The 20054-nt window shown below is 37.9% G+C and overlaps 1 protein-coding gene across 4 annotated transcripts in view; it reads right to left on the bottom strand.

Moving 5' to 3' along the window:
• The window catches only part of PTPDC1 (protein tyrosine phosphatase domain containing 1), a 77025-nt gene that overhangs the window by 7210 nt on the left and 49761 nt on the right, over positions 1-20054 (bottom strand). The window contains exons 1-8 of one of the 4 annotated variants that reach the window (XM_069083760.1): positions 19939-19962; positions 10520-10631; positions 9869-10040; positions 8537-8617; positions 8195-8313; positions 6618-6755; positions 3673-4913; positions 1352-1537 (exon numbers count right to left, since the gene is read on the bottom strand). In XM_069083760.1, coding sequence (XP_068939861.1) covers positions 1352-1537; positions 3673-4913; positions 6618-6755; positions 8195-8313; positions 8537-8617; positions 9869-10040; positions 10520-10580 — 1998 coding nt within the window. In that variant the 5' untranslated portion in view covers positions 10581-10631; positions 19939-19962. Of the gene's footprint in view, positions 1-1351; positions 1538-3672; positions 4914-6617; positions 6756-8194; positions 8314-8536; positions 8618-9868; positions 10041-10519; positions 10933-19938; positions 20026-20054 lie in introns of those variants that run through there. The other 3 variants (XM_069083759.1, XM_069083758.1, XM_069083761.1) reach the window with 3 other exon arrangements.

Below are 20054 nucleotides of genomic sequence, written 5' to 3'. Positions count from 1 at the left end.
GAGGAATATAATGAGAGGAGAAGGAGAGACAGAATGGGGTAAACTATCTCATACAGAAGAGGCAAGGAAAATGGTTATAATGGAGGGGAAGAACAGGAAGGCAAAAGGGAATGGGTCAACCTTATTCTTACTGAATTTGACTTAGGGAGGGATTGACATACACACTAAATAGGGTATCTCACCCTACAGGAGAGTAGGGGGGAAGGGGATGAGAGGGGTGATGATGGAAGGGAGGGCAGGCTGGGGGGAAGGAAAGTTGGAAGCACCCACTTTTGAAAAGGGACGGGATCAAAGTAGAGAATAGAACAAGTGGGAGGTGGGATAGGATGGAGGGAAATACAGTCTTTTACAATATATCCACTATGGAAATGTTTTGCATAGCTACACATGTACAACCTATACTGAATTGCTTATCTTTCCAATAAGGGTGGGTGACAAGGGAGGAAGGGAATGAATCTGGAATTCAAAGTTTTAAAATCAAATGTTTAAAAAATATATATATAAATATATATACTATTATTATTAATATTATTTTACATGTAACTGGTAAATAAGACACTGGGGCATAGAGGTCCACCGTGCCCTACTGGAAAGTAAGAGGGGGTATGGGAGAAGATATGGGAGAGAACACACTGGAGGAGGGGATATCCAGTAGTATCGCTATTTTGGGGTGGTAGGTAGGGGAAAAATGGGGAGAAAATTTGTAACTCAAAATCTTGTGGAAATGAATGATGTAAACTAGAAGTTAATAAAGTATTGGATTTAAAAAAAAATATGCCCTAAATAGTTCTGGAGTGGTGGAGGGAGGAGTATTCACTTTTGTCTTTCTGTTCTGCGTGCTTGGCATGTGCTGCCTTACACAGAGTAGGTGCTTAATATGTTTATTGAATTGCACTGAATTTTAAGCGTTTTTCCATATTCTCATTTTTTCCCATTCTCACTTTTCCTGGGCATAATTGTTTCAATTAAGCTATTATTAGTGGATGGTAAACCATACTAAAATTTGATATAGCCCTCATAATTAATCAGTTAGTCAACAAACATATATGAAGTACCTGTGTGATGAAATCAGGTGCTATGATTAGAAAAGAAAGGAATAAGAAGAAGACGGGAGAAATGGGTTAAGAAGGAAAGAAACAGTCCTTGTCCCTCAGGGAAATTATAATTTACTTGAGGGAAGAGTATATGCCCAATAAACAACCAAAGGCTGGAGTCAATAGTTTGTGGGAGATGCTATCAAAGGGATGCTTGTTCAGGTACTGGTATTATCTGAGGGCCTCTGAGGTCCATTCTAGCTCTAGGATTCTGTGAGTAACACTTGTCAGAGAAATGAACACAAGTGCCACATTACCTTTTCTAGTAAGGAAAGTGCTTCTGAGGCATCAGCACAGTTGTTGACTAACAGCTCGACATCCTCTTTGGTTATAACAGGTTCCTTTAGTTGTTCTACCCAGGACCACATCAAGCCACACAGTATGAAAGGATCTCTTTCTCCACATATTCTTTCCCAAGCCCCATCTCGAGAATTCAGTTCTTTCTAAAAATGAAAAAAAGGAGGGAAAAGGTAAAAGAAAATGGCACTATTTGACTCAAGTTTAATAATCTGTGTATTTGGATCTCTAATAGGAATTCTGGAGCCTGGAGCCAAGTCAGAAAATGAAAGGCACCCTTCAAATCAACTTTTTAAGACAAACTCAAATAAATGAATGGGTAGGAGGGACCTCAGCCCTTACAACATAAAGTTCCTGTAGTGGGATACAAATTGGGAGACCCTAACAGTGGATGCCATGGACTGGAACTGTGGGGCACCTGTAATGATCCACAGAGGGAGGGAGGAGAAGGAGAAGCAAGCTGGGAAGGAGCTCAGCTGAGAGGCAGCCATAGGGAGGAAAACAAGGGTACCATGTGGTTCCTTCTTATTTTAACGAATTCTTCTTGCTAAGTAGGTGATAAACTCAACTGTTTCTACCTAGGTGCTTTTAGTACCCTCTAAATTTCATGCCCTAGGGTTAAGCCCAAAGGTCACAGACCCCAAATCATAGTTCTGTCAATAGTCTTTGTTATTCTGATATTTGTTGTTCCTTCTGTATTTTAACCCAGGAAAGTAACAAATTTCTCATAATGGAATTCATACTGAAGAAGTATTAAAAATTCAGAAAGTTTGTGTAAATTACAGTGGAATTTATGAAATAGCTTTTGAGTCTGAATAAAAATAACAACAGCTTACATTTATGAAGTGTTTCAATGTGTCAACTAACAATGCTTTGGAAGCAAGTGCAGCAGATCTTTGTCTACTAAAAATTTTTTTTAGAATCATAATGTAATCATGTAGAACATGATGAAAAACCATGCTGTATTCTCGTAGGAAGAAAACAACTTGAAGACCTTGACAAAAACTACATAAATTTGGAAATAACCAAAATGTGAGGCTTTATACCTTACTTAATTTGGGAGCTATGAGTGGGGGTAGGGAATGGAAGGGATCACATAAGAAATAAGTGATATACAAACTTCAATAAATTTTTGAGAGCATCCAAATATATGTTTTAGTAAATAAAATGAAGCCTTACAGTACTGGGGTCTTATTTAATTACTCTCAAGCTTTCCAATCATTTTTATTCATTTGCAATTATTTAGCCTAACATATTCAGAACTACATAGGTAGTGAGAAATCTAGCCTAGTTAGTAAACCAGAGATAAAATATCAATTTCCAAAGAATCAAATCAACTAAAAGGATCCAATGGTTATTTCTAATCTTGGCAAATTGAGTACAATACTGATATATTCTGAAATCTTTCGAAATAGAACTAGATTTGTATTAGGTAAAAGTATATTATTAAATCTATAAAAAAAAACAACAACCTGTCAAACACCTTGACCTTTAAAAACAAAACAAAACAAAAAACATTGTTGTTCTTTGGAAGTACTTTTTTAAAATATCACAGTAAAATAAATAACATTAAGTCATCCTTTGAACAGAAGTGACTTCTCTGTCTTACTGTCCTTTGGTTCAAGAAAAGACAAATTAGATCCTAAGGCAAAGGAAACAGAAATACCCCAAACAGATCTTCAGTGGGGTGTCAATACCATGTAGCCTTGTTTGTGAAAAGTCTTTCCATAATTGTTCCCAAACCCTAAATCTCTCTGGTTTCATGGTGTCACCTAAAGAAATAATGAGCAATGAGGTTAAGGAAAAAAAAATATGGGAGTTCTAGGTGACACCACAGTTTAACAGAGAGAAATAGGAAATAAAGATGACTCTATACCTAAACACTTAAATGCTTAATCTGTTAAGATGGTTGGTTATTCATAGAACCAAAGAAATTGCCCTTCTAATGAATAAAGAAAGCTTCACTTCGGCAAGTGCTTTCTCCCCCATCAGTTTTATGAGTTCTAATTTAATTACTAATGTGTCTTGATGAGGCCACACACTGAGGTCATGTCTATTTATTTCTGAAGTCTAGGTATATAAAATGATACTGACACTTTCATGCTAAATGATGGATAGGTACTTAGTACAGTGCCTTGCACAGAGTAAGCACTATGTTCTACCTACTTATCTACTTAGCAATTTTAAGATGGTTTTTTATATTAACTACATAGGAACCAAAAAGGAATTTTGCTCTGATGCTAAATTTATAGCATATAGGTAAGAAATAAGATAAAAATACCTGCCACATTTCCACCTTCTGTTTTATTTCTGCCTCCTCTATAAATTCATTCAAATTTGCCAGGGCTTTTGCTGCCAACACTCTTCGTGCTTCAATACTCAGTGGCATTGCTTGTGGTGGGACATTACATTCTTGGTTTTCAGGTCTGACAAAGCATTCTGGCCCGGGAGCAGAGTCACAGTTCTGAGGGACACAGTAATTCCCACCACAAGCCAGGGGGTCTTGTTCCCAATTACTGCTCGGGTCATACCTACAGTGGTCAGCTTTCTGGGGCAGGCTGCTTGGTGCCCTGGGTGTATTTGCAATCTTGGCAGTGACTGACTCCCCAGTGCTGTGCACACCTGAAAAACCAGAAGAAAAGGTTCTACTCCTCTGGATTTCCTTTGGAATCTTTCTACTATGGAAATGTGGTGTCCCCTCATCTCTGGAGCCTTCTAGACCACTACACTTAGGCGGATGCCAGAAAGAAAATGTATTGCGGACTAAAGCTTCTTTGCTGATGTCCAGCGGAGGCGATGGCTGGGTGCAAGCAGGGCTCACGTGCTGCTGCTGCTGCTGCTTGAGGTTACAGCACAGGAGGACCTGGGTAGGCACTGTCCATGGCGTCTCTCCCTGCTCCAAAAGAAACTCAGCTCGTTTTAAGTCTGAGTCACTGTAGCTGAGCCTTCTTTTCAGATGAGTCAGAGGCTGAAGGCATTCAACATTCCGCCTCTTCCAAAGAGGATCAAATTCATGTTCACTGGAGAAAACAGCATCCTGGTTCTCAAAAGCTACTGTCACTGCTGAGGGAGTGAATGGAAGGGATGCGTCATTCACATGTCTCATTAACTCTTTATCCAGCTGCATTGTGACCATCTCTGAAACCGTCTTCTCAATTTCAGCAGAGAGATCAGGTACCTTTAAAAGGTCCTCCTTTGCCACTTGTCTGTTTTCAGCTAAGTCCAACAGCAGTTTGCAAACCAGATGAATAATTTTTGGCACGTGCTTTAGAAGTCGAGCTTCATAACCATGAAGCAAATGACGCTGGCGAATTAAGTACTGTGATAAAGTAACAGCATGTGCTTTGGGCTCACAGCAAGAAAATACATTGCGGAGAGGAATCAAAAACTGAGTGAACTCCCTCACACATAATAACTGGCCTCTTGTTTGTATCGAATTTGGCCTTTTTGCCCGAACAAAAATAATCGCTTGATCTGCAGTCATTCTTGTGGCAAAAACTAAATAACAAGCTATTAAAACACCTAAAAAAGTGAAGGGAGAGGATTATTAACATGTGAAAACTTAACTATCATTTACTGTGTTTTGTTGATTTAAAATTTAAATAATATATTCAAAGAGATTGATGTATATGAACATTTCAAGGATAATTTAGAGTTATAATTATAACTATATGTGTAATATGTAATGATAACTAGATACATGTAGTTACAAATTTTGGCCTTTTACCAGCAACATCCAATAATAAGGGTTGATATGACTGGCAACTAAGAAAACCACTGGGCAATAATGTTTAGATTCTTCCTTATCTTCTCATTTTTCCCCCTAGAAGCAGGAGAGATTTATCTTTCTCATCTGATTTAGACTTCTGCTCTTGTTTCTTGGGGTCTTTAGTTCCAGTGTCTCTTCTTTAGGGTTCCACGATCCTGTTTTCCTGATAAAAATTCTATGCCTTGGGTCGCTAGGTGGCGCAGTGAATAGAGTGCCAGCTCTGGAGTCAGGAGGACCCGAGTTCAAATCTGGCCTCAGACACAACACTTACTAACTCCAATTGCCCTGCCCTCCCCACTTCAAAAAGCAAATAAATAAATAAATAAATGGAATTCTATGCCTCTCCTTTCCTGCCCTTTCCACTTCACTGGGGGTGTTCAGACATTCCACTTTCTAATCCTTCCCACGCTTATCAGTTCTTTTGAATTAGTCACATTCCCAACCCACTTCCTTCACTGACCATTAAGCAATATTGTGCTTGTCCCCATTTTTCTTCTTTTTGGATCAGCACATTGCTCCAGTTTTCTGAATACATTTCTCTCAAAAACATGCATGTTTCTTGACCCCACATAATTCTAACACTATACTATAAGAGAGGCAACAAAGTACTGTGGTTCCTAATGTTCTATGAACCTGTTTTAACTCTTTGAGACAACCTTTACAATAGGAAAGACCTGTGAATACACAAACCTTTTATATCCTGTGCCAAAATATATATGGTTAAAGCTAACTGCCATGGATCCGACCAATGTAGGCCGTCAGACTAGCTGTTTCTCCAGTGGGCATGGTTATGAGTGGTGCCTATTTCATACCCCAGTAAGGTCAGACTATAATGCAAATGTTCTCATTTCTCTCTGTTACCAGGTGGTTCTAAAGTATTTTTAAGTAAAATTATTGGTTCTTGGAGTAACAGCATCCCATAAACAAAATCCTCATTCCCAGAAAAGACCATAGGGCTATGAAGAAAGCATTTATAAGGGAAGGTATGTTTTAAAAGGGGACTGTTACAATGAAACATAAACTTTTCATATACCAGAGAAGGTGAAGAAGCTCTTCTTTATAGGAAGAAATAGTTAGTGATTTAGCTTACTCTAGACCTAAAGTCCTTTATCGCAAAAAGCAAGCTCTTAAGCCAAGTCATTTAAAGACATCATCAGATTCATTCTTATGAAAGCATTTACTCTAGTCATTTGCAGAGCGAGAATGTCAGGCAGTTTGCTTTTCAGATAAAAGACAGCTGTCATGAGGGAGTTTTATGAGTCCTCAAAGAAGTCCCAAAGTTCCAGAATTTTTGGAGAGTAAGATTATATTGGCTACATCAAACATCATCAAATCACCTTTTAGGCAAAATGTAGTAAAAGTTTAGAAGCATTCTTAAAGAATATTTATTTTCTATACTTAGAAGACATAACAGTGATAGCTATATGGATATATACGACTCACTGACACAAATTTACCTGTTCGACCAAGCCCAGCATGACAATGAATAGCTACTTTCCCTTCCTGTAAGGCAAATGTCATCACCTTCACCATATCTAAGATGGTGGTTAGAGATGCTACACCATAGTCCTTCCATCCAAAATTGTAGAAGTAAACTAAAAAAAAAGAAAGGAAAAAAAATCAACTTGTAAGAAAGAATGCTTATAAAGATTTCTGATGAAAATGAGTTAAATCAGGAAAAGTATGATCCTGAGGTTCAGTCTGATTAAATTTGTACTTAAAATATATGTTGTTCTTTTATAGTAAAAATCAAGGAATTATAGAGGTGGAATGGACTTAATAGCGCATCTAAGCCAAATCCCTTACTAAATATGCTGCTGAAAATGTTGATAGTTTTTTTTGTCTTGCTTAAGACATGTCCTATTGCAATTCCAAAGGACTCATGATAGAAAATGCTATCCACATCAAGAGAAAGAAACCATGGAGTCTGAATGCAGTTTGAGGCATACTATCTTTTTTTACTCTGTGTGTGTGTGTGTGTGTGTGTGTGTGTGTGTGTGTGTGTGTGTTTTCCTTTTGGTCTGTTTCTTCTTTCACAACATGACTAATACGGAAATGTTTTATGTGATTGCACATATATAACCTGTATCAAACTGCTTACTGTTTTAGGGAGGTGGGAGGGGAAGGAGGAAGAAAAGCTTGGAACTCAAAAAAATTTTTAAATGAATGTCAAAAATTTTCTTTACATGTAATTGGAAAAAATAAAATATTATTTAAAAAAAAGACATGTCCCATTGAAACTCTGTTGGAATAACTTAGGGAAAGGTAGAACTATGAATTTAATAAGTGAAGTGATTCATACAAAAATTAGTAAGCCGGAGGTAGAAAATGTTCTATGCTGTCTCTCCATGAAAACAGAAGAGGCTAATAAAGACCCCCCCAGTATAAATCTGGGCAGCCAGCTGGTGCCGAGCCCAGAGTTAGGAAGACTCATCTTCCTGAGTTCAAATCTTTCCTCAGACATTACTGGCTATGTGACCCTGGGCAAATCATTTAACCATGCTTGCCTTAATTTCCTATCTGTAAAATGAGCTGGAGAAGGAAATGGCAAACCACTCCAGGATTTCTACCAAGAAAATCCCAAATGGAGTCATGAAGTGTTGGACATGACTGAAATGACTGAACAACAAAGTATAAATCTAGATTTTATTTCTACTTGAAGCACATCTTTTTAAAAAAGATGAAGTAGTTTTACATGCAAACCTTCAAGACCTTGCACTTTTGAGCGTACATTTCTGCCAGTTTTAAGCAGCACACTTTCTAGTTCTCTGAGTAAAACAAAATAAATGACTTTATGATAATTATGGTTGTTGATTTAATGAGTTTAGCCTAAAGAAATCTCTCATATAAAAATGAGCTTGGGCTCCCTACAGCAGCACCTCTAAAGACAGAAGCATTTATTTTCATTTTTTCATGAAATCTTGTGTACAAGTAGCATTTTCCAAGTTTCTCTTAATTGAGGAACATAACTGCAAAGATTCTGTAAACATTATATTTGCTAATTAATGAAGAAAATCAGCAGGAATGAACTTACTGCCAGCTTCCATGAAAGCTTCAGGGAGGTAAGTGAAGCCACTTTCTGGTTCTAGCGTGTTCCCACAGCTTGCATGCTCTCCGGGTCGCTGAAGGTTAATTATTGTTTTTATGCCATAGCTTATGGAGAAAAGAAAGTCATTATATTGTGATCTGGTATTTTTTTCAGCCCTTATTTATACCTTAACATCAGTAAACACTTGCAGCTTTAATTTCTTGTTTGTTTGAAATGAAACTCCTAATTGCCTATTGTAGAAATGAGAACATCTTTTTCATCTGATATCAAAAGTGATGTTGGTGGCAAATTAAGGGACCTGAATTTATGAGCACTGAGGTCATTTACCTTTGAAACTGTTCGATGATGTTGTACTTTTCTATTAGCTCAGTTGATGGTCGAGCCATTGCAAGTATGTTATCTGTGACCCTGGAGAGGCAGAAGGAAGATATGTATTAAATGCAGAGAACCCACAAATTTTATGGCTGAAAGGGGCCCCAGAGATATAAGATAACCCCCTCATTTTTCAAGCTTCCCCCTCTCTCTAATACCAGGCAAGAATCTACCTACACAAATCTGGTTTCAGTTTTATGTAATGACTAGAAAAGGACAAAATGTACCCAGATCTTAAGTTTTAGCTTCATAATACCCTGGGGAAAAGAGAACAACTTCAGAAATCTTTCCTATAATCAAAGCTTTAAAGGCAGAAGGGACCTTGGAGGTGGTCGGTGCTTCTTAGAGAGGTGAGCGGAGCAGCTTCCTGAATCCAGCTCCAGAGCTCTGGCCACTCTACCAAGCTGCCTCTCATGTCTCGCCATCTTATTCATGGTTAAATATCAGAGACAGCAGTGGAATAAAATTCAATATATGAGAACACAAATTTACAGCACAGTTAAGATAGGGAACAGATACATAGTTTGCAAAAGATTCTTTGCCTTATGAATGATTCAGCATAAGAATCCTTGAAGGAGAATGTTCTTGCAGTTAATTTATAACTCTTTAGTAATGCAGCTAATGCATAGAGCAAGGTGTGATTACCCAGCTTACTCTCTACATACATATCTGTTACCTCACAAGAGCAGTATCAGTAATTATGTCACTTACAAAGAGTAAAAAGCACTGCCAGCTCTGCCAACATGTCTAGATCTGTTCAGGTATGACAAGAGCTGACATTTCAGTGGCACTTTACAAAGATGATTTCATTTGATCCTAACAACACTTCTCTAAGGTAGGTAATGAAATGATCTCCAGTTTATAAACAAGGAAGCTGCAGCTCAGAGAAATTAAGTAAATGACAAAGCCAGAACCTGACTCCAAGACCTCTGACTTTAATCAAATTCTCTCTCCATTAGATCAAACCATCTTCAATACACAGGAATAGGACAATTCCTTGAACTTGGTAATTAGAGTAATGTCAAATAAAAGTCATTATTTCAAAGGTTAAAACATGAACTTAGGACAGATACCTAAAGATTTTACTGCAGTCTTGTCTAGACATTGGTAATATTACTAATAATTTCAGAAACAAAGTGCAATGACCTAACTAGTAGCTGTTAGCATCTCTAAGAACTTAATTTAAAGATTTTATGCTTTAAAAATACAATCGCTGTTATGGTTATGTTAATGCATTCATGCTGCTTTTTCAATGACAGCTTTGGGAAAACCTGCCCACCACATTACCAGGAAGAATAAATCCCTCTGATGGCTTGTTCCTGATCACTCCAGCGTGCTGGATTCTCATACTTGCAGGCTCGACCACCACATGCCATTGAACATGCCACATGTCCAGGAATAACATGTCGTAAACGTTCCCCAACTTTAGTATATTTTGGTGTTGGACGTCGTGAACTTCCTATAAAACCAGCAAGAGAAAATATCACATCATGATAATACCTAAAAGATTCATATGTTAGCTCACCAAATGACATAGCAAAATGGAAAAAAAAAAGACTTTGATTTTATTTCCACATTTAAGACAGCCAGCTGTGGCTTAATTATGTTCCCTTCAACTAGAATGTATGGCATTCTTTTTATTAAAGGGCTTTTACCTACAATACTAATTACCATAACCTCATTTGGACTGCCATTTAAAGAAAAATTTTTTAAAGTTAGAAGTTTCACAAGAAATTGAGCTCAGTTCAGGAAATATAATTAGTAATAAAGTCTATAAAAATGCTATAAACTGTTCCATCACTTTCTCATAAATCCTTTTAAAATATTTACATAAAAGACAACAGGAATTACTCAAAGCTAAAATTTTAACAGTACCTAAGCATAGCATGCAAACTGAAATAACAAGGGTGTTAGTAATCTAAAAGAAAAAAGCTTTACTTTTTCTTTCAGGGAAAGTTGGATTTATTTCTGCACTGCTGACAGAGGATATAGCCACCATAACGCGATGAGAAGAAGAAGAAAGCACTTCTATAACTGAATTCCGCCGTCTCTGGTGCAAACGAAGCAAAGGATCAGAAGTGGAGTGCCTTCGACCTTGGAAAAAAGTGCTCAGAAAATTCACAGCTGAGAGTCTCCTAGGTGAACCCTGCATTGTCTCCCTTGCTATGGTCAGATCACACTGTTGGAGCAAGTGTACATGAAACCAACTTGCTGAATGATGAAGTTACAGAGAGATATGTGCATCATTCCGTATGATCTAATAGTGATTCAGGATAGGCTGACTGGTTTCCATAGTGACAAACAATGAAACCACTTATTCCCATTAGCTCTGTGGAAGCAAAATCCTATATGAATGGATTTAGTTTTGGACAAACTGTTCAAATGCTGATAAGAATAATTTGTATTTCAAACTGAATGTGCACAAGTTAGGATTACTTTGTTTTGCTTCTTGCACACATTGAAAAGATCTGATAATAAGTAAAATACAGATGACGGCTAGAGGGCCACACACAAATTAGTAGAGGTGGAGGGGACATTCAAGATTATCAAATCCATGCTACCATTTTACAGATGAAGAAACTATGGCCCTGAAAGGTAAGAGAACTTGCCCAGGGTCACCGAAGTCAGGTGTCAGGGCTGGGATTCTGAGCCTCAGTACTGTAAAGAATTTAGAAATCATGTAACATATACTTTTTCTAAATTTCACATTTAGCATATTTATGTAAATATACATATATTTTTCCCTTTTCTTCAAACCATCTGTCTTTCCCTTATTTTAGGACATGCTGGAGAACCACTTTTCTGCTGAGTCTTTGAAAAGAATAAAGAAGAATCCACTAGAATACAATACAATACAATATACTAAAAGACCTGGCCCACTAACTCATAGATCATTGGTAAGGATGACAGGATATAGTTTTAGAGCTATAGGGAACCTTAGAAATCATTTAATTCAGCCTCCTAATTTTATAGATGAGGACCAGTGAGGCCCAGACACTTATCTCTGGTTAAGTGACTTATCCAAGGTCACAAAAGGAAGTAGCATCACAGAAACCTGGTTTCTCTAACTCCAAATCCAACACTCTTTCCACTGTGCCCCACAATGATCAATAATGGTATTTCCTTGAGCTCCTCACTCAGCAGTCTGACTCTGATAAACATGTATTATGGTTGGAATCTCAAAGGTTGTAAATATAGGCAATAGAGACTCAGTTATTACTATTTTTTTTCCTTTTCAGAAAACAAAAAAGATAATTTTTGTTTTTGCCATGATGGTAATAGTATGGTCAAATATGCAAAATAATTTTTTTTGCATTTTGCCACTGAAACTGAGAAAGATACTTAACTAATACCTTCTTGATTTAGACAGGCACATTTCCAAAAGTCCGCCATGGATTACATTTTTAGGAACTACGTGAGGGGGAAGCTAAAAACTTGAGAACTCTAAGATGAGAAAGATGTAATGAAAGAAAAAAAAATTACAACCACCACTGAATGAAGTCCTTGGCTTTTTCTTCAAAGGATCCCAGAGCTAGATGGGACTTACTTAAGTCACCTATAATCAACCCATGTATGACTAGGACTCCTTATAACATTTCTAATGAATATTCAACCAGCTTCTAGTTAAGAACTTAAGTGCTGGGAAACCTATAACTTTTTTTTTTTTTTGCTTTTTGGAGGGCAATTGGGGTTAAGTGACTTGCCAAAGGTCACATGGCTAGTTTTTGTGTTAAGTGTCTGAGGCTGGATTTGAACTCAGGTCCTCCTAATTCCAGGGCCAGTGCTCTATTCACTGCACCACCTAGCCACCCCTGAAACCTATTGCTTCTTGTAGTAAAAAATGGGATCATAGATTTAGCGGACCTTCAATTGTCATTCTAGTGAAACTCCTCATTTTACAGATGAGGGGGCTCAGAGAGGTTGTGATATAACCTCAAGGTTATACAAACACAGGTATAGTAAGTAGCAAAATTGTGATTTAAACCAAGGTCCTCTGACTCCATTCTTTCCAGCTTACCACACTGCCTCTCAATAAGGTTGCATTCTATTTTCCAACATAAAAGTTCTAGGATATATTATCCATTATTTGCTTCTAGACACACTGAGGAACTCTCCACATCCCCTTCCTCTAAAAAAGCAAAGATAAGGAGTCCATTTGAATACAAAAGGATGTGTAGAATAGTTTAGACTGTGCAGTTACAGATTATTCACTTTTGATTAACCAAGAAACATAGTTCTTTGACAAAGCCCTTAAGGAAGCCAGCTGAAAACACATGGATCAGGGAGGGTGCTTTTTTCCTTAAATTAAGCAGCTTTCACTTATAGTGTCCAAGTTAACACATTATAGTACTCTATGGTAACAGATTATGACCTGAAAGAGGCACTACTCCATCTCCCCACCTGTTCAGGACACAAGATGAATAAGATATGACCTCCCCATCCTCAAAGAACTTACAGTCTAGGAGTGGAGATAAGTTTGTACACTAATAGTTACCATACAAGGAAGTATAGAAGATTCAGAGAAAGTGAAAAAAGGAGTTCAGGAGAGGTAGCTACTGTTTCTGATAAGCTGGCTGAATCAAATTCCTTTATGGCAAAAATATTTTTATTAACTATCCTCCATTATTCACTATGCCTTCCCTCTGACACTACCCCCAATTTATCCTGTCTATATCTTGTCTGTACAGAGGTGGTTACATGCTGTATTCTCCCCATCAGACTGTGAGCACCTTGACATCAGGGACTATCTTTTGCCTTACTCTGTATCCTCAGAACTCAGCCCAGTGCTTGGCAGATGGTAAGAACTTAATAATGTTTGCTGTCTGATTCCACAAGCACTCCAGAATGTCATTCCAGCAAAGAAGATGGGTTTTTGAAGGCTATGACAGTGGACCATAAGCCCTACTAGGTTCTACCAAGCTGGAAAGGCTTCAAGTCCTGTTCCAGTGAATGACTGTCCAAGACTAGGTAGTTTAATTTGGAAAAATTCATTGCCATAAAGTTGAACACTAGGTGATGAATCATTTTAACCAAAATGACTCATGACAAGAGATTGATTAAAAGTGTCCCCATGCAACATTGTTCTACTTCTACTGTGATGGTGGCAGAGTATCAGAGAAGGGGGTAGAGAGGCTAAGAATCAGTTTTTAGACTGTCTAAAAACATTCCTCTAAATTCTGGCACTCTAATTTGTCCAACAGCCAAGAAATGGGTAAACTAGCTAAGGAAGTGGATCATTTTCATATTGAAAATATTGCTTTAAATGAAGCCAGGATATAGAAAGTAGCAACTAAATGGAAAAATAGTTCATAGGTTCTTCTATTAAAGACAAATAAAGGAATTGGTCTAATCATATGCCCAAATGAAAAACAAATATTTCACAGGATACTTGGCTCATCTCTCCTTACAGTACTCAAAATGAATGCTAGCAAACAGACCACAATGCAGCTGGTGAAGATGAGGAATCTTATGAATAAATTCACAAGACCCTCTAAGTCAATATTTACCTTGATATTCAGGGATTTCAGTGTGAAGACTAACACAGTATATCAACAATAGTTATTAAGTGATTATTATGTGCCAGGCATTGTGATAAACACTGAGGACACAAAGAATGACAAAAACACCGTTCTTGACTTTAAGGAACTCACATTCTAACGAGGGAAGACAGCATGAAAATAATTATGCAATAAGATACATACTGAGGAGAGGACAGAGAAAAATAGGTTAAGATATGGTTTATATGGGTTCTTTCCCTCTGTTCAGGAACTCCTTGAGATTATAGGCTTTAAGTATTACAGGATCAAATCTCCACTGCTAGATAAATACCCTGAAGGAGTCAATGACAAAAAGAATAATTCCATAGAACACAACAATGCTTATGGCAGCACTCAAAAAAAAATTTTTTAGGCAATCAGGGTTAAGTGACTTCTCCAGGGTCACACAGCTATTAAGTGTCTGAGGTCATATTTGAACTCAGATCCTCCTGACTCCAAGATCCACTTTTAATAGTTTGTACAACTAATAGTTACCATACAAGGAAGCATGGAAGATTCAGAGAAAGTGAAAAAAGGAGTTCAGGAGAGGTAGCTACTGTTTCTGATAAGCTGGCTGAATCAAATTCTTTTATGGCAAAAATATTTTTATTAACTATCCTCCATTATTCACTATGCCTTCCCTCTGACACTACATGACAAAAGATGCCCATTAATTTCGGAATGGCTAAACAAGTAGGAGTAAATGAATGTAAAAGAATATTACTCTCCTATAAGAAAGGGTAAATACGATGAATACAGAGAAGCCAGGGGAAAACATAGAAACTGATACCTAATGATGTAAGCAGAACAGGGAAGTCAATTTTGTAGTGATTATGACAATGTAAACAGAAAACACAATGGGAAGAAAATAATAAAAAATGAATGCTGTGACTAAGCGTGCTTGAAAAGGAGGGATATGAGAAGGTACCACCTCTCTCTTCTTTGTAAAGGCAGGGCACTATGGCTGTGGACTGATGCACACACTGTCAGACTTCAGATATGAGTTAGTTTTATTGAAACTAGATTTTGTTTTGTTTTGTTTTTACTCTTTTATGCTTTGTTACAAAAAATTGCTCTGGAAGGAGGGAGAGTTATACTGAGAAATGAAGGGGATATAAAAATAAAAGAGGGGCGGCTAGGTGGCCCAGTGAATAGGGCACCCGCCCTGGAGTCAGAAGACCCTGAGTTCAAATCTGGCCTCAGACACTTAACACAAAAACTAGCCATGTGACCTTGGGCAAGTCACTTAACCCCAACTGCCCTACCTTCCCCCCTCCAAAAAAAAATGATATAAAAATAAAGGATATAAATAAAAATTATGTTAAAAATATAAAACCTAGTGTCCAGAATGGAATGCAACCTGCTGGATGTGGTGCAAGCAGGACAGGGGTCAGAAGGACTATCATGTCTCTTGCTTGGTGTGTAAGTCTTCTCAATCCAGCTTAAGACCTTCAGCATTGTAGGTGCTTCCTCTATTCATGGCCAAGAATTACACATGACAAGAGTATGGGGATGGCTATCAGTCTGTGGGAGGATCTGCACAAGTGGTGGGAATGCTCACACAGATAAGATCATGCAGGGACTACATTATCAGCACCATCTGCCCACCTATGAACTATACATTTCTGAAGCATAATATCCTGTAAAACTCACTCACATTACTTCCCAGGGGTTATTTCCTATTTCTAAGAATAACATAAATACTACCCTGTGCTTTCTTGCTCCTTTTCAGTCTTCTTTCAGATGCTTTGTGGTTAATTTTGTGACGTTACATGCCCGTGCTCTTTCATGAGAAATCCGGCGCAAGATTATTCTGCGTGGATGCTAATGGTGAATACATCAGAGTTTTGTACATACTAACTTCAATTTAAATTAGAATCTCAAAAGAGAGCATACTTACAGTATGCTTAGACAAATAGCAGTTATTTCATTGCTATTTAACTGTATTACAGTGAGATGTTTTTGAATCAAGAAATAATTTTGCAAAGACTTGACTTTTTCTTTTCTTTTTTTCAAATTAGAGGAAGTTATGCAGTAATCCTATTTTTAGGGTAATACCTTAACAAGATTAACAACAGAAAATAACTAATTGTACAAAAATGTTCGTGGAGGTATTATTTGTAATAGTAAAAAAAAAAAAACAACTGGAAACAAACCATGTACCCAACAAGTGGGGAATAGGGTAGTATTGTGGATAGGATGCTGACCTGAGAGTCAGGAAGACTTGGGGTCAAATTTTACCTTGAATAATAATAATGATATCCAACATATTACTTCATTTGATCCTCACAACAACCTGGGAGACAGATGCTATTACTATCCCTATTTTGCAGATTAAGAAACTGAGGCAAACAGGATTAAGTGACTTGCTCAGGGCCACATAGCTAGTAAGCGTCTGAGGCTGGATTTGAACTCAGGGCCTTTATACTCTTGGCCAAATGCCCTATCTTCTGTACCACCTAGACACGTAATAGCTGTACAACAACCCTGGGAAAGTTTCTTAACCTGTTTAGGGTTCCAGCTTCTCATCTATAAAATGAGGTTAGCATCACTCACCTCTAAGGCCCTTGGACTAGTATATATGAATTTAATATTATTTCATTGTGAGGAGCCCTTCTTAACCTGCTGCTTCCTCCCTTTCCAGCCTTATTATACCTTACCCTTGACCTTGTATTTGTCCATCCAGACACTAGCTTCTTGGCTGTTCCACTAACAAGACACTCCATCTCTTGGTTCTGGGCATTCTCTCTGGCTGTCCATTGAGCTTGGATCACTCTCCCCCCTCCACCCCAACTACTGACCTCCCTGGCTTCCTATAAGTCCTACCTCCTACAGGAAGCCTTCCTTAGCCTCTCAATTCCAGGACCTTCCTTCTATTAACTATCTCCTATTTATCCCATACATAGCTTGTTTGTACATATTTGTATATTGTACAATAACACAAAAATGGGACAGAGACTGAATTCAAATTTGGCCCACTAGACACACTCCTTTCTTGAGGGACACAGAATAAAGAAGGAACACATAAGGGTATAGTCCATAAATTGGAGAAAAAACTCTGAATAGACTAAAAGGAAAGAAAAATAAGGAAGAGAATAAAGCAAAGGAACATTTCTTGGAAAAGTGCATTGTAAAAGGAGGTCATTTAAGAAGCTAGAGACAAAGTAGGAAGGAAAATGTTGGACTTTTTAAATTTGTATGGATAGTGAAAGAGAAGGGCCAAAGAGAGAAAGAAATAGATAAATAAAAAGAATTGGAAATGAACAATTTAAGTAAATTCAAGGAACTTAGGGTATTGCAGTTAAATTGAGAGGTAGGGAGTCTTTGGAAATAGATTAGCATAAGTAATGTAAGCAAAACAAACTGCAGTGACAAAGTCCTGGCTTAAAAAAGAAAGAGGATAAAAATCAATATAAAAGGGGCAGCTAGGTGGTGCAGTGAATAGAGCACTGACCCTGGAGTCAGGAGGACCTGAGTTCAAATCTGGATTAAGACATTTAACACTTACTAGCCGTGTGACCTTGGGCAAGTCACTTAACTCCAACTGCCCTGCCTTCCCCCCTACCAAAAAGAAAAAAAAAATCAATACAAAAGAAATAAAGGAGGGAAACCAAAAGTCTAATAATCATAACCTTACATTTTAATGTGTTTAACATTCTAACAAAATATAAGAGAATAGCACAATGCATAAACACATCCCAGCAATTTACTTTCTACAGGAACCAAGGGTCAGGACTCCCACTAGAAATGGGCACAGATCCAGCAGCAGACAGAACCTTTGACCATCTAATCTAACCTCTTTTGAGAGATGAGGAAAGTGCAGCCCAGAGAAGAGAAATGAATTGCCCTGAGGTCACACATGTAACATGGTTAGAAGCTAAAACCAGGTTTGCAGCCTCCAAAATCATCATTTGCTTTTCTCTTTCAATCTTTTTTTTTGGGGGGGGGGGAGAGCAATTAGGGTTAAGTGACTTGCCCAAGGTCACACGGCTAGTTTTTGTGTTAAGTGTCTGAGGCCAGATTTGAATTCAGGTTCTCCTGACTCCAGGGCCAGTGCTCTATTCACTGCTTCTCCTTCAATCTTATGAATTTTCATTCAGCTCTCACTACAGCTTGGATTCCTTCAAAGAAACCCTGAACATCTGTACCACTGAGAGGGATACTTCAAAAGTGCCATTTGCTGTGGGAGACACTTGTTGTAGGTACCTGAGGTTTAACCATCTTTGTTTCCTGGCAGAGAAAATAAGCCAGGGTCAGCTCCAGGGAAAAAAGAGGGCAGGACCACGAGAGGCCACAAGTTTGGAAATGGGAAAAAGTCATCCTTTTGGTAGATGACAAGAGCTGAGGCTCTTATCCAAGGAAAGCTGAAGAGGAATAGCAGACTAGGTGGCAAGGGAACAATAAAATGGCTGTTACTAACTGCCTTGACATTCGTAAGATTAGACCAAAACGTTAAGAGAATATCAGTGAACGTGACCTTACTTAAGAAGTAGAACCAATGAGTAAGAACTGACAGTGAGTATGATGTGATTATAATGCATGGCATGCATTATAAACAGTGTTTGAACTATGGGAAAACATATGGTAAAGAACAAGGAATTTTGGTATAAAGGTGAGATAAGCATCTCCAGGGTTGATGTAGGAACCAGGTACAGTGGATAAGACTGCTGGACCTGGAGTCAGGAAGATGCATTCAAATCTAGCCTTGTATATGTACTGGCAGTGTAGCCCTGGCCAAGTCACTTAATTTCAGTCTGTCTCAGTTCCCTCATTTGTGAAATGGGGATAATAACAGCACCTACCTTGCAGGTCATTCTGTGAATAAAATGAGATAATAAAGAGCTATAGGCATGGCTGCTATTGTTATGTGGGGTGGCCTGAAGCCAAGAGAATAATGTCAGACCCAATGTACAGCATAAAGACTCTTGGATATGAAGTTAGAGGACTTGGTCAAAGCCTTGCTCTTCCATTCACCACTTGTGTGACTTTGGGAAGTCTGTCTCTCTCTCGAGGTTCAGGGTCCTCATGTATGAAATCAAAGTGTTGGACTAGATGACCTCTAGGGTCCCTTCTAGGGCTAAATCAAAATCTCTTTTGCCTTAGACAGTATTAACTATTTAGAAAATCCTAGCATTCTAGGAATAATAGGCTAGAACAGAAAAGTTAGAAAATTTCTGGGCTTTAGTTTCCCAATTAAATGATTTCTAAGGTCCCTTCCAATTCTAAGGCTCATGGCTTGCTGAGAAAATTATTATATATTCTCTACAATTCAATTCAGAGTGATAGTGGACAAAGCAGAGACCCCGGGGCCAAGTGCAAGTGGGAACCTGGAGAGAGTGAGCCTGGGGTGGTAGACGTCAAGAGCCTTCTTCCTGAGAAAGGATCCCAGTAGTGGGGGAAGGTGACAAAAGCATGAATAAGAAATTTGGCAAGAGTGGGGTTAGAGAGCTGTTAAATGTGGGGGATGCTTGAAAAGAGACACTTCCCAGTGAATAATAAGGAAATTGGGGGCTGAGTCATGTACAGGCATTTGATTAGAGGGGAAAATGCATAATTTTACTCTTAGAGGAAGATACAGGAAGCAGATATTGTTACTAAATTTCTTTCTCAAAGGCCATCTTTTCTATTTAGTATTTCAAGACAGAAGTTATAATGGAAGTAAGAGGTAGATTAAAGAAAAACAAATATTAAGGTACAACTTAAGATATGGCTGAATGGGTCTTCTCTTTTATTTTTATTTTATTCAGGCTGATTTCTTTCTTTGAAACTCCTATAGCCTATACACCAAAAATAACAAAGAATGAATTAAAGAAACATTACCTTTCATGCTTGTATATACACTATTGTTCACAGAGGAGTAGTAAAGTTGCTCATTTTGCGACAAGACTCCTGTAGCCATTGTAGTTCCTGTTGAAATAACAGCAATTTGTGTTTTG

This window comes from Petaurus breviceps, unplaced genomic scaffold (assembly GCF_028583685.1).
Source record: "Petaurus breviceps papuanus isolate PSGF00001 unplaced genomic scaffold, PetGlider_PUasm1.0 174, whole genome shotgun sequence".
In the NCBI taxonomy this organism is placed as follows: domain Eukaryota; kingdom Metazoa; phylum Chordata; class Mammalia; order Diprotodontia; family Petauridae; genus Petaurus; species Petaurus breviceps.
The sequence above is the reverse complement of the archived record's forward strand: the minus strand, read 5'-3'. Positions and strand labels throughout refer to the sequence as shown.